Source organism: Scyliorhinus torazame, chromosome 4 (genome assembly GCF_047496885.1).
Source record: "Scyliorhinus torazame isolate Kashiwa2021f chromosome 4, sScyTor2.1, whole genome shotgun sequence".
NCBI classification, from domain to species: domain Eukaryota; kingdom Metazoa; phylum Chordata; class Chondrichthyes; order Carcharhiniformes; family Scyliorhinidae; genus Scyliorhinus; species Scyliorhinus torazame.
In genome coordinates, this window is record NC_092710.1 from 351,546,352 (window position 1) to 351,558,293 (window position 11,942).

Consider the following 11,942-nt stretch of genomic DNA (forward strand, 5'->3'; position numbering starts at 1 on the left):
GAACCCTGTCTGCCTGGGGGAACCCTGTCTGCCTGGGGGAACCCTGTCTGCCGCCTGGGGGAACCCTGTCTGCCTGGGGGAACCCTGTCTGCCTGGGGGAACCCTGTCTGCCTGGGGGAACCCTGTCTGCCTGGGGGAACCCTGTCTGCCTGGGGGAACCCTGTCTGCCTGGGGGAACCCTGTCTGCCTGGGGGAACCCTGTCTGCCTGGGGGAACCCTGTCTGCCTGGGGGAACCCTGTCTGCCTGGGGGAACCCTGTCTGCCTGGGGGAACCCTGTCTGCCTCTGGAACCCTGTCTGCCACGGGAACCCTGTCTGCCACGGGAACCCTGTCTGCCACGGGAACCCTGTCTGCCTCGGGAACCCTGTCTGCCTCGGGAACCCTGTCTGCCTCGGGAACCCTGTCTGCCACGGGAACCCTGTCTGCCTGGGGGAACCCTGACTGCCTGGGGGAACCCTGACTGCCTGGGGGAACCCTGTCTGCCTGGGGGAACCCTGTCTGCCTGGGGGAACCCTGTCTGCCTGGGGGAACCCTGTCTGCCTGGGGGAACCCTGTCTGCCTGGGGGAACCCTGTCTGCCTGGGGGAACCCTGTCTGCCTGGGGGAACCCTGTCTGCCTGGGGGAACCCTGTCTGCCTGGGGGAACCCTGTCTGCCTGGGGGAACCCTGTCTGCCTGGGGGAACCCTGTCTGCCTGGGGGAACCCTGTCTGCCTGGGGGAACCCTGTCTGCCTGGGGGAACCCTGTCTGCCTGGGGGAACCCTGTCTGCCTGGGGGAACCCTGTCTGCCTGGGGGAACCCTGTCTGCCTGGGGGGACCCCTGTCTGCCTGGGGGGACCCCTGTCTGCCTGGGGGGACCCCTGTCTGCCTGGGGGGACCCCTGTCTGCCTGGGGGGACCCCTGTCTGCCTGGGGGGACCCTGTCTGCCTGGGGGGACCCTGTCTGCCTGGGGGGACCCTGTCCGCCCGGGGGGGACCCGGTCCGCCCGGGGGGGACCCGGTCCGCCCGGGGGGGACCCGGTCCGCCCGGGGGGGACCCGGTCCGCCCGGGGGGGACCCTGTCGGCCCGGGGGGAACCCTGCCTGACACTCAGCCTCAAGTATGTTCAGTGATCCAACCACACTCCACACAGACCGATACCGAGGTTGGAATCGAACCTGATTCCTTGGTGCTGTGAGGCAGCAGTGCTGATCACTGTGCCACCCTCAAATCCCCTTTAATATGACCATAAATGCCCCTCACTGCATCTCTCTGGTCCTATCCCTCAGCCGATCTTGCCAGTTTACGTCATGACCTCGGAGTAGCTCAGCAGTTGTGACCGACACGATATAAATGAAAGCTTTGCCGAGTGGAAGTCTGTGTATGTGGCAGGTAAGAGCCTTGACCGTTTGTGATTCTCTGTCCAGGCTCGAGAGCTGGCCCGGGTGCTTGCTGAGGAAGTGGACTCTCTGTCTCTGCGGCTGGACACTGGGTTGAAGTCACTGTTGGATTCACAGAGGCTGTCAAAGGAGCTGGGACAGTTAACAGATGTGAGTATCCAGCTGTTCCACAGGACCCGGGTTCGATTCCCGCCTGCGTCACTGTCTGTGCGGAGTCTGCACGTTCTCCCCGTGTCTGCATGGGTTTCCTCCAGGTGCTCCGGTTTCCTTCCACAATCCAAAGATGTGCGGGTTATGTGGATTGACCATGATCAATTGCCCTTAGTGTCCAAAAGATTGTGTAGGTTAAAATAAGGAGTATTGGGATAGGATGGGGGAGTGAGTTTGGGTGAAGTACTCCATCAGAGGTCGGTGTTGTCTCAGTACTGACCCTCTGACAGTGCAGCACTCCCTCAGTACTGACCCTCTGACAGTGCAGCACTCCCTCAGTATTGACCCTCTGACAGTGCGGCACTCCCTCAGTACTGACCCTCTGACAGTGCAGCACTCCCTCAGTACGGACCCTCTGACAGTGCAGCACTCCCTCAGTATTGACCCTCTGACAGTGCAGCACTCCCTCAGTACTGACCCTCTGACAGTGCAGCACTCCCTCAGTACTGACCCTCTGACAGTGCAGCACTCCCTCAGTACTGACCCTCTGACAGTGCAGCACTCCCTCAGTAACGACCGTCTGACAGTGCAGCACTCCCTCAGTACTGACCCTCTGACAGTGCAGCACTCCCTCAGTACTGACCCTCTGACAGTGCAGCACTCCCTCAGTACTGACCCTCTGACAGTGCAGCACTCCCTCAGTAACGACCCTCTGACAGTGCAGCACTCCCTCAGTACTGACCCTCTGACAGTGCAGCACTCCCTCAGTACTGACCCTGTGACAGTGCAGCACTCCCTCAGTACTGACCCTCTGACAGTGCAGCACTCCCTCAGTACTGACCCTCTGACAGTGCAGCACTCCCTCAGTACTGACCCTCTGACAGTGCAGCACTCCCTCAGTACTGACCCTCTGACAGTGCAGCACTCCCTCAGTACGGACCCTCTGACAGTGCAGCACTCCCTCAGTATTGACCCTCTGACAGTGCAGCACTCCCTCAGTACTGACCCTCTGACAGTGCAGCACTCCCTCAGTACTGACCCTCTGACAGTGCAGCACTCCCTCAGTACTGACCCTCTGACAGTGCAGCACTCCCTCAGTACTGACCCTCTGACAGTGCAGCACTCCCTCAGTACTGACCCTCTGACAGTGCAGCACTCCCTCAGTACTGACCCTCTGACAGTGCAGCACTCCCTCAGTGCTGACCCTCTGACAGTGCGGCACTCCCTCAGTACTGACCCTCTGACAGTGCGGCACTCCCTCAGTACTGACCCTCTGACAGTGCGGCACTCCCTCAAAGAACAACAAAGAACAAAGAAATGTACAGCACAGGAACAGGCCCTTCGGCCCTCCAAGCCCGTGCCGACCATGCTGCCCGACTAAACTACAAACTTCTACACTTCCTGGGTCCGTATCCCTCTATTCCCATCCTATTCATGTATTTGTCAAGATGCCCCTTAAATGTCACGATCGTCCCTGCTTCCACCACCACCTCCGGTAGCGAGTTCCAGGCACCCACTACCCTCTGCGTAAAAGACTTGCCTCGTACATCTACTCTAAACCTTGCCCCTCTCACCTTAAACCTATGCCCCCTAGTAATTGACCGCTCTACCCTGGTGAAAAGCCTCTGACTATCCACTCTGTCTATGCCCCTCATAATTTTGTAGACCTCTATCAGGTCACCCCTCAACCTCCTTTGTTCCAGTGAGAACAAACCGAGTTTATTCAACCGCTCCTCATAGCTAATGCCCTCCATACCAGGCAACATTCTGGTAAATCTCCTCTGCACCCTCTCTAAAGCCTCCAGATCCTTCTGGTAGTGTGGCGACCAGAATTGAACACTATACTCCAAGTGTGGCCTAACTAAGGTTCTATACAGCTGCAACATGACTTGCCAATTCTTATACTCAATGCCCCGGCCAATGAAGGCAAGCATGCCGTATGCCTTCTTTTTAAAAACAATATATTTTATTAAAGTTTTCAAACACAATTTTTCCCCCTTACAAATCAACAAAAAACATAACATAACTGATAGATAACATTGTTTAAATAAAATAGTGAATTAACAAAATAACACAAAATAGTGCCCCCCCCCGCCCCTCATCCCATCTAGGACACAAACAATTTACCCCCCCCCCCCCCACCTTCTGGGCTGCTGCTGCTGGCTATCTATTTTCCCCCTAACGTTCCGCTAGATAGTCGAGGAACGGTTGCCACCGCCTGGTGAACCCCTGAGCCGATCCTCTCAGCGCAAACTTCATCTGCTCCAGTTTTATGAACCCCGCCATATCGTTTATCCAGGCCTCCACGCCGGGGGGGTTTCGCTTCCACATGAGTAAAATCCTACGCCGGGCTACTAGGGACGTAAAGGCCACAATATCAGCCTCTTTCACCTCCTGCACTCCCGGCTCATCCGCTACCCCAAATATAGCTAACCCCCAGCTTGGCTTGACCCGGACCTTCACCACCTTGGAGATCACTCCCGTCACTCCCCTCCAATACCCCTCCAGTGCCGGACAAGCCCAAAACATATGTGTGTGGTTTGCCGGGCTTCCCAAGCACCTCCCGCACTTGTCCTCCGCTCCGAAGAACCTGCCCAACCTTGCTCCCGTTATGTGTGCTCTATGCAGCACCTTAAATTGGATCAGGCTAAACCTGGCACACGAGGACGAGGAATTTACCCTTCTTGGGGCATCAGCCCACAAACCCTCCTCAATCTCCTCCCCGAGCTCTTCATCCCATTTTCCTTTCAGTTCTTCTACCAACTCCTCCCCCTCTTCTCTCATCTCCCGGTATATTTCGGACACTTTGCCCTCCCCAACCCACACCCCCGAAAGCACCCTGTCCTGGATCCCTTGTGTCGGGAGCAGCGGAAATTCCCTCACCTGTTGTCTCGTGAACACCCTCACCTGCATATATCTAAAGATATTCCCCGGGGGCAGCTCATACTTTTCCTCAAGCGCTCCCAAGCTCGCAAACGTCCCGTCTATAAATAAATCTCCCACTCTCCTGATTCCTACCCGGTACCAGCTCTGGAATCCTCCGTCCAGCCTCCCTGGGGCAAACCTATGGTTGTTCCTGATCGGGGACCACACCGAGGCTCCCAGCACACCCCTCTGTCGCCTCCATTGCCCCCAGATACTTAATGTTGCCGCCACCACAGGGTTTGTGGTAAACTTTTTCGGGGAGAGCGGTAGTGGCGCCGTCACCAGCGCTTTTAAGCTTGTTCCTTTACAGGACTTCATCTCCAGCCTTTTCCACGCCGCCCCCTCGCCCTCTATCATCCATTTACGAATCATCGCCACGTTGGCGGCCCAGTAGTAGTCGCCCAAATTCAGCAACGCCAGTCCCCCTCTGTCGCTGCTACGTTGCAGGAACCCCCTCCTTACCCTCGGGGGCCTTCCCTGCCCACACGAAGCTCATGATGCTATCTATTTTTTTTTTTAAAAGGCCTTAGTGATCAATATAGGGAGACCTTGAAACACAAATAGGAACCTCGGGAGGACCATCATCTTAATTGCCTGCACTCTGCCCGCCAGTGACAGTGGCTGCATATCCCACCTTTTGAAATCCTCTTCCATTTGTTCCACCAGTCGTGTCAGATTGAGTCTGTGTAAGGTTCCCCAGCTCCTGGCTATCTGAATCCCCAGGTATCGGAAGTTTCTTTCCACTCTCCTTAGCGGTAGGCCATCTATCCCTCTACTCTGGTCCCCGGGGTGTATTACGAAAAGCTCACTCTTCCCCATGTTAAGCCTATATCCCGAGAAATCTCCAAACTCCCTCAATATCTGCATGACCTCTGTCATCCCCCCCCCACTGGGTCCGTCATATACAACAGTAGGTCATCTGTGTAGAGTGACACTCGGTGTTCCTCTCCCCTTCTAATCACCCCTCTCCATTTCCTGGAGTCTCAGCGCTATGGCCAGTGGTTCAATTGCCAGCGCGAACAGTAATGGGGACAGCGGGCATCCCTGTCTTGTTCCCCTGTGTAGTCGAAAATACTCCGACCTTTGCCGATTTGTGACTACACTTGCCATTGGGGCCCCATAGAGGAGTTTAACCCAGCTGACAAACCCCTCCCCGAACCCGATCCTCCTCAGCACCTCCCATAGATACTCCCACTCTACCCTATCAAATGCCTTCTCTGCATCCATTGCCGCCACTATCTCTGCCTCCCCCTCTGCTGGGGGCATCATTATCACCCCCAATAGCCGTCGCACGTTGACATTCAATTGTCTCCCCTTTACGAACCCTGTCTGGTCTTCGTGCACCACCCCCGGGACACAATCCTCGATCCTCATTGTCAGCACTTTTGCCAGCAACTTGGCGTCCACGTTTAAGAGTGAGATAGGCCTATAGGACCCGCACTGCAGCGGATCTTTATCCCGCTTCAAGATTAGCGATATCGTCGCCTCCGACATTGTCGGGGGTAGAGTCCCCCCTTCTCTGGCCTCGTTAAAGGTTCTTACCAGCAGCGGGGCCAACAAGTCCACATACTTCCTATAAAATTCCACCGGGAACCCGTCTGGTCCCGGGGCCTTCCCTGCCTGCATGTCCCCCAGCCCTTTGGTCACCTCGTCCACCCCAATTGGCGCCCCCAGGCCCTCCACCTCCTGCTCCTCCACCTTCGGGAACCTTAGTTGGTCCAGAAACTGCTGCATCCCCTCTTTTCCCTCCGGGGGTTGGGACCAATATAGTCTCTCGTAAAAGGTCTTAAACACCTCGTTTGTCTTCCCTGCTCTCCGCACCGTAGCTCCCTTTTCATCCCTAATTCTCCCTATCTCCCTCGCCGCTGTCCTCTTTCGCAGCTGATGGGCCAACAGGCGACTCACCTTTTCCCCATATTCATATCTCATCCCCTGTGCCTTCCTCCACTGTGCCTCTGCCTTCCCTGTGGTCAGCAGGTCAAACTCCGTCTGGAGTCGTCGCCTCTCCCTATATAGTCCTTTGTCCGGGGCCTCCGCATATTTTTTATCCACACTCAAAATCTCCCCGAGTAGTCTTTCCCTCTCTTTGGCCTCTGTTTTCCCCTTGTGAGCCCTGATGGAGATCAACTCTCCCCTGACCACCGCCTTCAGCGCTTCCCATACTACCCCCACTCGGACCTCCCCATCATCATTGACCTCCAGGTACCTTTCGATACATCCCCGCACCCTTCCGCAGACTCCCTCATCCGCCAATAGTCCCACATCCAGTCGCCAGAGTGAACGCTGCTCCCTCTCCTCTCCTAGTTCCAGATCCACCCAGTGCGGGGCATGGTCTGAAACAGCTATGGCTGAGTACTCCGTTCCTTCCACCCTCGAAATCAGTGACCTTCCCAAAACGAAGAAGTCTATCCGGGAGTATAGCTTATGGACATGGGAGAAGAAGGAGAAGTCTTTGGCCAGCGGCCTAGCAAATCTCCACGGATCCACTCCCCCCAATTGCTCCATAAACCCCCTGAGCACCTTGGCCGCTGCCGGCCTTCTTCCGATCCTGGATCTAGATCTATCTAACCCTGGGTCCAACACTCCCTCAGTACTGACCCTCTGACAGTGCAGCATTCCCTCAGCACTGACCCTCTGACAGTGCAGCACTCCCTCAGTACTAACCCTCTGACAGTGCAGCACTCCCTCAGTGCTGACCCTCTGACAGTGCAGCACTCCCTCAGTACTGACCCTCTGACAGTGCGGCACTCCCTCAGTACTGACCCTCTGACAGTGCAGCACTCCCTCAGTACTGACCCCTCTGACAGTGCGGCACTCCCTCAGTACTGACCCTCTGACAGTGCGGCACTCCCTCAGTACTGACCCTCTGACAGTGCGGCACTCCCTCAGTACTGACTCTCTGACAGTGCAGCACTCCCTCAGTACTGACCCTCTGACAGTGCAGCACTCCCTCAATACCGACCCTCTGACAGTGCAGCACTCCCTCAGTACTGACCCTCTGACAGTGCAGCACTCACGCAGTACTGACCCTCTGACAGTGCGGCACTCCCTCAGCACTGACCCTCTGACAGTGCAGCACTCCCTCAGTACTGACCCTCTGACAGTGCAGCACTCCCTCAGTACTGACCCTCTGACAGTGCGGCACTCCCTCAGTACTGACCCTCTGACAGTGCAGCACTCCCTCAGTACTGACCCTCTGACAGTGCGGCACTCCCTCAGTACTGACCCCTCTGACAGTGCAGCACTCCCTCAGTACTGACCCTCTGACAGTGCGGCACTCCCTCAGTACTGACCCTCTGACAGTGCAGCACTCCCTCAGTACTGACCCTCTGACAGTGCAGCACTCCCTCAGTACTGACCCTCTGACAGTGCTGCACTCCCTCAGTACTGACCCTCTGACAGTGCGGCACTCCCTCAGTACTGACCCTCTGACAGTGCCGCACTCCCTCAGTACTGACCCTCTGACAGTGCAGCACTCCCTCAGTACTGACCCTCTGACAGTGCAGCACTCCCTCAGTACTGACCCTCTGACAGTGCCGCACTCCCTCAGTACTGACCCTCTGACAGTGCAGCACTCCCTCAGTACTGACCCTCTGACAGTGCAGCACTCCCTCAGTACTGACCCTCTGACAGTGCGGCACTCCCTCAGTACTGACCCTCTGACAGTGCAGCACTCCCTCAGTACTGACCCTCTGACAGTGCAGCACTCCCGCAGTACTGACCCTCTGACAGTGCCGCACTCCCTCAGTACTGACCCTCTGACAGTGCAGCACTCCCTCAGTACTGACCCTCTGACAGTGCAGCACTCCCTCAGTACTGACCCTCTGACAGTGCAGCACTCCCTCAGTACTGACCCTCTGACAGTGCAGCACTCCCTCAGTACTGACCCTCTGACAGTGCAGCACTCCCTCAGTACTGACCCTCTGACAGTGCAGCACTCCCTCAGTACTGACCCTCTGACAGTGCAGCACTCCCTCAGTACTGACCCTCTGACAGTGCGGCACTCCCTCAGTACTGACCCTCTGACAGTGCGGGCACTCACTCAGTCCTGACCCTCTGACAGTGCAGCACTCCCTCAGTACTGACCCTCTGACAGTGCAGCACTCCCTCAGTACTGACCCTCTGACAGTGCAGCACTCCCTCAGTACTGACCCTCTGACAGTGCGGAACTCCCTCAGTACTGACCCTCTGACAGTGCAGCACTCCCCTCAGTACTGACCCTCTGACAGTGCAGCACTCCCTCAGTACTGACCCTCTGACAGTGCAGCACTCCCTCACTACTGACCCTCCGACAGTGCAGCGCTCCCCCCAGTACTGACCCTCTGACAGTGCAGCACTCCCTCAGTACTGACCCTCTGACAGTGCAGCGCTCCCCCAGTACTGACCCTCTGACAGTGCAGCACTCCCTCAGTACTGACCCTCTGACAGTGCAGCGCTCCCTCAGTCCTGACGCTCTGACAGTGCGGCACTCCCTCAGTACTGACCCTCTGACAGTGCGGAACTCCCTCAGTGCTGACCCTCTGACAGTGCAGCACTCCCTCAGTACTGACCCTCTGACAGTGCAGCACTCCCTCAGTACTGACCCTCTGACAGTGCAGCACTCCCTCAGTACTGACCCTCTGACAGTGCCGCACTCCCTCAGTACTGACCCTCTGACAGTGCAGCACTCCCTCAGTACTGACCCTCTGACAGTGCAGCACTCCCTCAGTACTGACCCTCTGACAGTGCCGCACTCCCTCAGTACTGACCCTCTGACAGTGCAGCACTCCCTCAGTACTGACACTCTGACAGTGCAGCACTCCCTCAGTACTGACCCTCTGACAGTGCTGCACTCCCTCAGTACTGAACCCTCTGACAGTGCAGGGTTTTGTGGTGTGATTACTGTGATGACGTGTGCCTGGTGAGTGGACGTTGATGATCTGAATCATTGAGTGAGTGACATGTTCCTCAGGTGGTGGATGGAGCTGTGATGCTGCATCGGGAACGCCGACCACTTCAGGAGAGACTCCGGGCGTCTCAAAGAACCGTCAACACTGCAAATTCGGAAACTGGAGACACGGGGCGGTAGGTGAGGGAGGGGGACCCGGGCATAGGTGTAAGTGTGAGGAGGGCGCTGTGTGTGTGAGGAGGAGGCTGTGTGTGTGTGAGGAGGAGGCTGTGTGTGTGTGTGAGGAGGAGGCCTGCGTGTGTGTGAGGAGGAGGCTGCGTGTGTGTGAGGTTGAGAGGAGGCTGCGTGTGTGTGAGGAGGAGGCTGCGTGTGTGTGAGGAGGAGGCTGCGTGTGTGTGTGTGAGGAGGCTGCGTGTGTGTGAGGAGGAGGCTGCGTGTGTGTGAGGAGGAGGCTGCGTGTGTGTGAGGAGGAGGCTGTGTGTGTGTGAGGAGGAGGCTGCGTGTGAGGAGGAGGCTGCGTGTGAGGAGGAGGCTGTGTGTGAGGAGGAGGCTGTGTGTGTTGAGGAGGAGGCTGTGTGTGTGAGGAGGAGGCTGTGTGTGTGAGGAGGAGGCTGTGTGTGTGTGAGGAGGAGGCTGTGTGTGTGTGTGTGTGGAGGAGGCTGCGTGTGTGTGAGGAGGAGGCTGCGTGTGTGTGAGAGGAGGCTGTGTGTGTGTGAGGAGGAGGCTGTGTGTGTGAGAGGAGGAGGCTGCGTGTGTGTGTGTGAGGAGGAGGCTGCCTGTGTGTGTGTGAGGAGGAGGCTGCCTGTGTGTGTGTGAGGAGGAGGCTGCGTGTGTGTGTGTGAGGAGGAGGCTGCGTGTGTGTGTGTGAGGAGGCTGCGTGTGTGTGAGGAGGAGGCTGTGTGTGTGTGAGGAGGAGGCTGCGTGTGTGAGAGGAGGAGGCTGCGTGTGTGAGAGGAGGAGGCTGCGTGTGTGTGAGGAGGAGGCTGCGTGTGTGTGAGGAGGAGGCTGCGTGTGTGTGTGTGGAGGAGGCTGCGTGTGTGTGTGTGAGGAGGAGGCTGCGTGTTTGTGTGTGAGGAGGAGGCTGCGTGTGTGTGTGTGAGGAGGAGGCTGCGTGTGTGTGTGTGTGAGGAGGCTGCGTGTGTGTGTGTGAGGAGGAGGCTGCGTGTGTGTGAGGAGGAGGCTGCGTGTGTGTGAGGAGGAGGCTGCGTGTGTGTGAGGAGGAGGCTGCGTGTGTGTGTGTGGAGGAGGCTGCGTGTGTGTGTGTGAGGAGGAGGCTGCGTGTTTGTGTGTGAGGAGGAGGCTGCGTGTGTGTGTGTGAGGAGGAGGCTGCGTGTGTGTGTGTGAGGAGGAGGCTGCGTGTGTGTGTGTGAGGAGGAGGCTGCCTGTGTGTGTGTGAGGAGGAGGCTGCGTGTGTGTGTGTGAGGAGGAGGCTGCGTGTTTGTGTGTGAGGAGGAGGCTGCGTGTGTGTGTGTGAGGAGGAGGCTGCGTGTGTGTGTGTGAGGAGGAGGCTGCGTGTGTGTGTGTGAGGAGGAGGCTGCGTGTGTGTGTGTGAGGAGGAGGCTGCGTGTGTGTGTGTGAGGAGGCTGCGTGTGTGTGTGTGAGGAGGAGGCTGCGTGTGTGTGTGTGAGGAGGAGGCTGCGTGTTTGTGTGTGAGGAGGAGGCTGCGTGTGTGTGTGTGTGAGGAGGAGGCTGCGTGTGTGTGTGTGAGGAGGAGGCTGCGTGTGTGTGTGTGAGGAGGAGGCTGCGTGTGTGTGTGTGAGGAGGCTGCGTGTGTGTGTGTGGAGGAGGCTGCGTGTTTGTGTGTGAGGAGGAGGCTGCGTGTGTGTGTGTGAGGAGGAGGCTGCGTGTGTGTGTGTGAGGAGGAGGCCATGTGTGTGTGTGAGGAGGAGGCATGTGTGTGTGTGAGGAGGAGGCATGTGTGTGTGTTAGGAGGAGGCTGCGTGTGTGTTAGGAGGAGGCTGCGTGTGTGTTAGGAGGAGGCTGCGTGTGTGTTAGGAGGAGGCTGCGTGGTGTGTGAGGAGGAGGCTGCGTGTGTGTGTGTGAGGAGGCTGCGTGTGTGTGTGTGGAGGAGGCTGCGTGTTTGTGTGTGAGGAGGAGGCTGCGTGTGTGTGTGTGAGGAGGAGGCTGCGTGTGTGTGTGTGAGGAGGAGGCTGCGTGTGTGTGTGTGAGGAGGAGGCATGTGTGTGTGTGAGGAGGAGGCATGTGTGTGTGTGAGGAGGAGGCTGCGTGTGTGTTAGGAGGAGGCTGCGTGTGTGTGAGGAGGAGGGCTGCGTGTGTGTGTGTGGAGGAGGCTGCGTGTGTGTGAGGTGGTGTTCCCGGAGACCTGGGGGGGTGGGGTGAGGAGGAGGATGGGGGGGGGTGAGGAGGAGGATGGGGGGACGTGGGGAGGAGGCCGGGGGTTTGTGGGGGGGGGCCTGGGGGGGAGGGGGTAGGGGGGGGAGGCCCGGGGGGGGGAGGCCGGGGGGGGGGGGGGGGGTGGGTGTTGGGGTTTGGGGGGGGGGGGGGGGGGAGAGGGGGGGGGAGGGAGAGGCCGGGGGTTTTTGGGGGGGGGGAGGCCGGGGGGGTTTTTTGGGGGGAGGGGGGGAGGGCCGGGGGGGGGGTCG

General features: G+C 58.2%; 2 protein-coding genes across 6 annotated transcripts in view; both read left to right on the top strand.

The window, feature by feature from the left end:
* LOC140411199 (WD repeat-containing protein 26) overlaps positions 1-11,942 on the top strand; it is a 365,602-nt gene that overhangs the window by 172,517 nt on the left and 181,143 nt on the right. The gene's annotated exons all lie outside the window — the stretch shown is intronic.
* The window catches only part of LOC140411264 (alanine--tRNA ligase, mitochondrial-like), a 155,250-nt gene that overhangs the window by 132,973 nt on the left and 10,335 nt on the right, over positions 1-11,942 (top strand). Inside the window, exons 9-10 of the mRNA XM_072500387.1 lie at positions 1,404-1,526; positions 9,403-9,515. Coding sequence (XP_072356488.1) covers positions 1,404-1,526; positions 9,403-9,515 — 236 coding nt within the window. The remainder of the gene's footprint in view (positions 1-1,403; positions 1,527-9,402; positions 9,516-11,942) is intronic.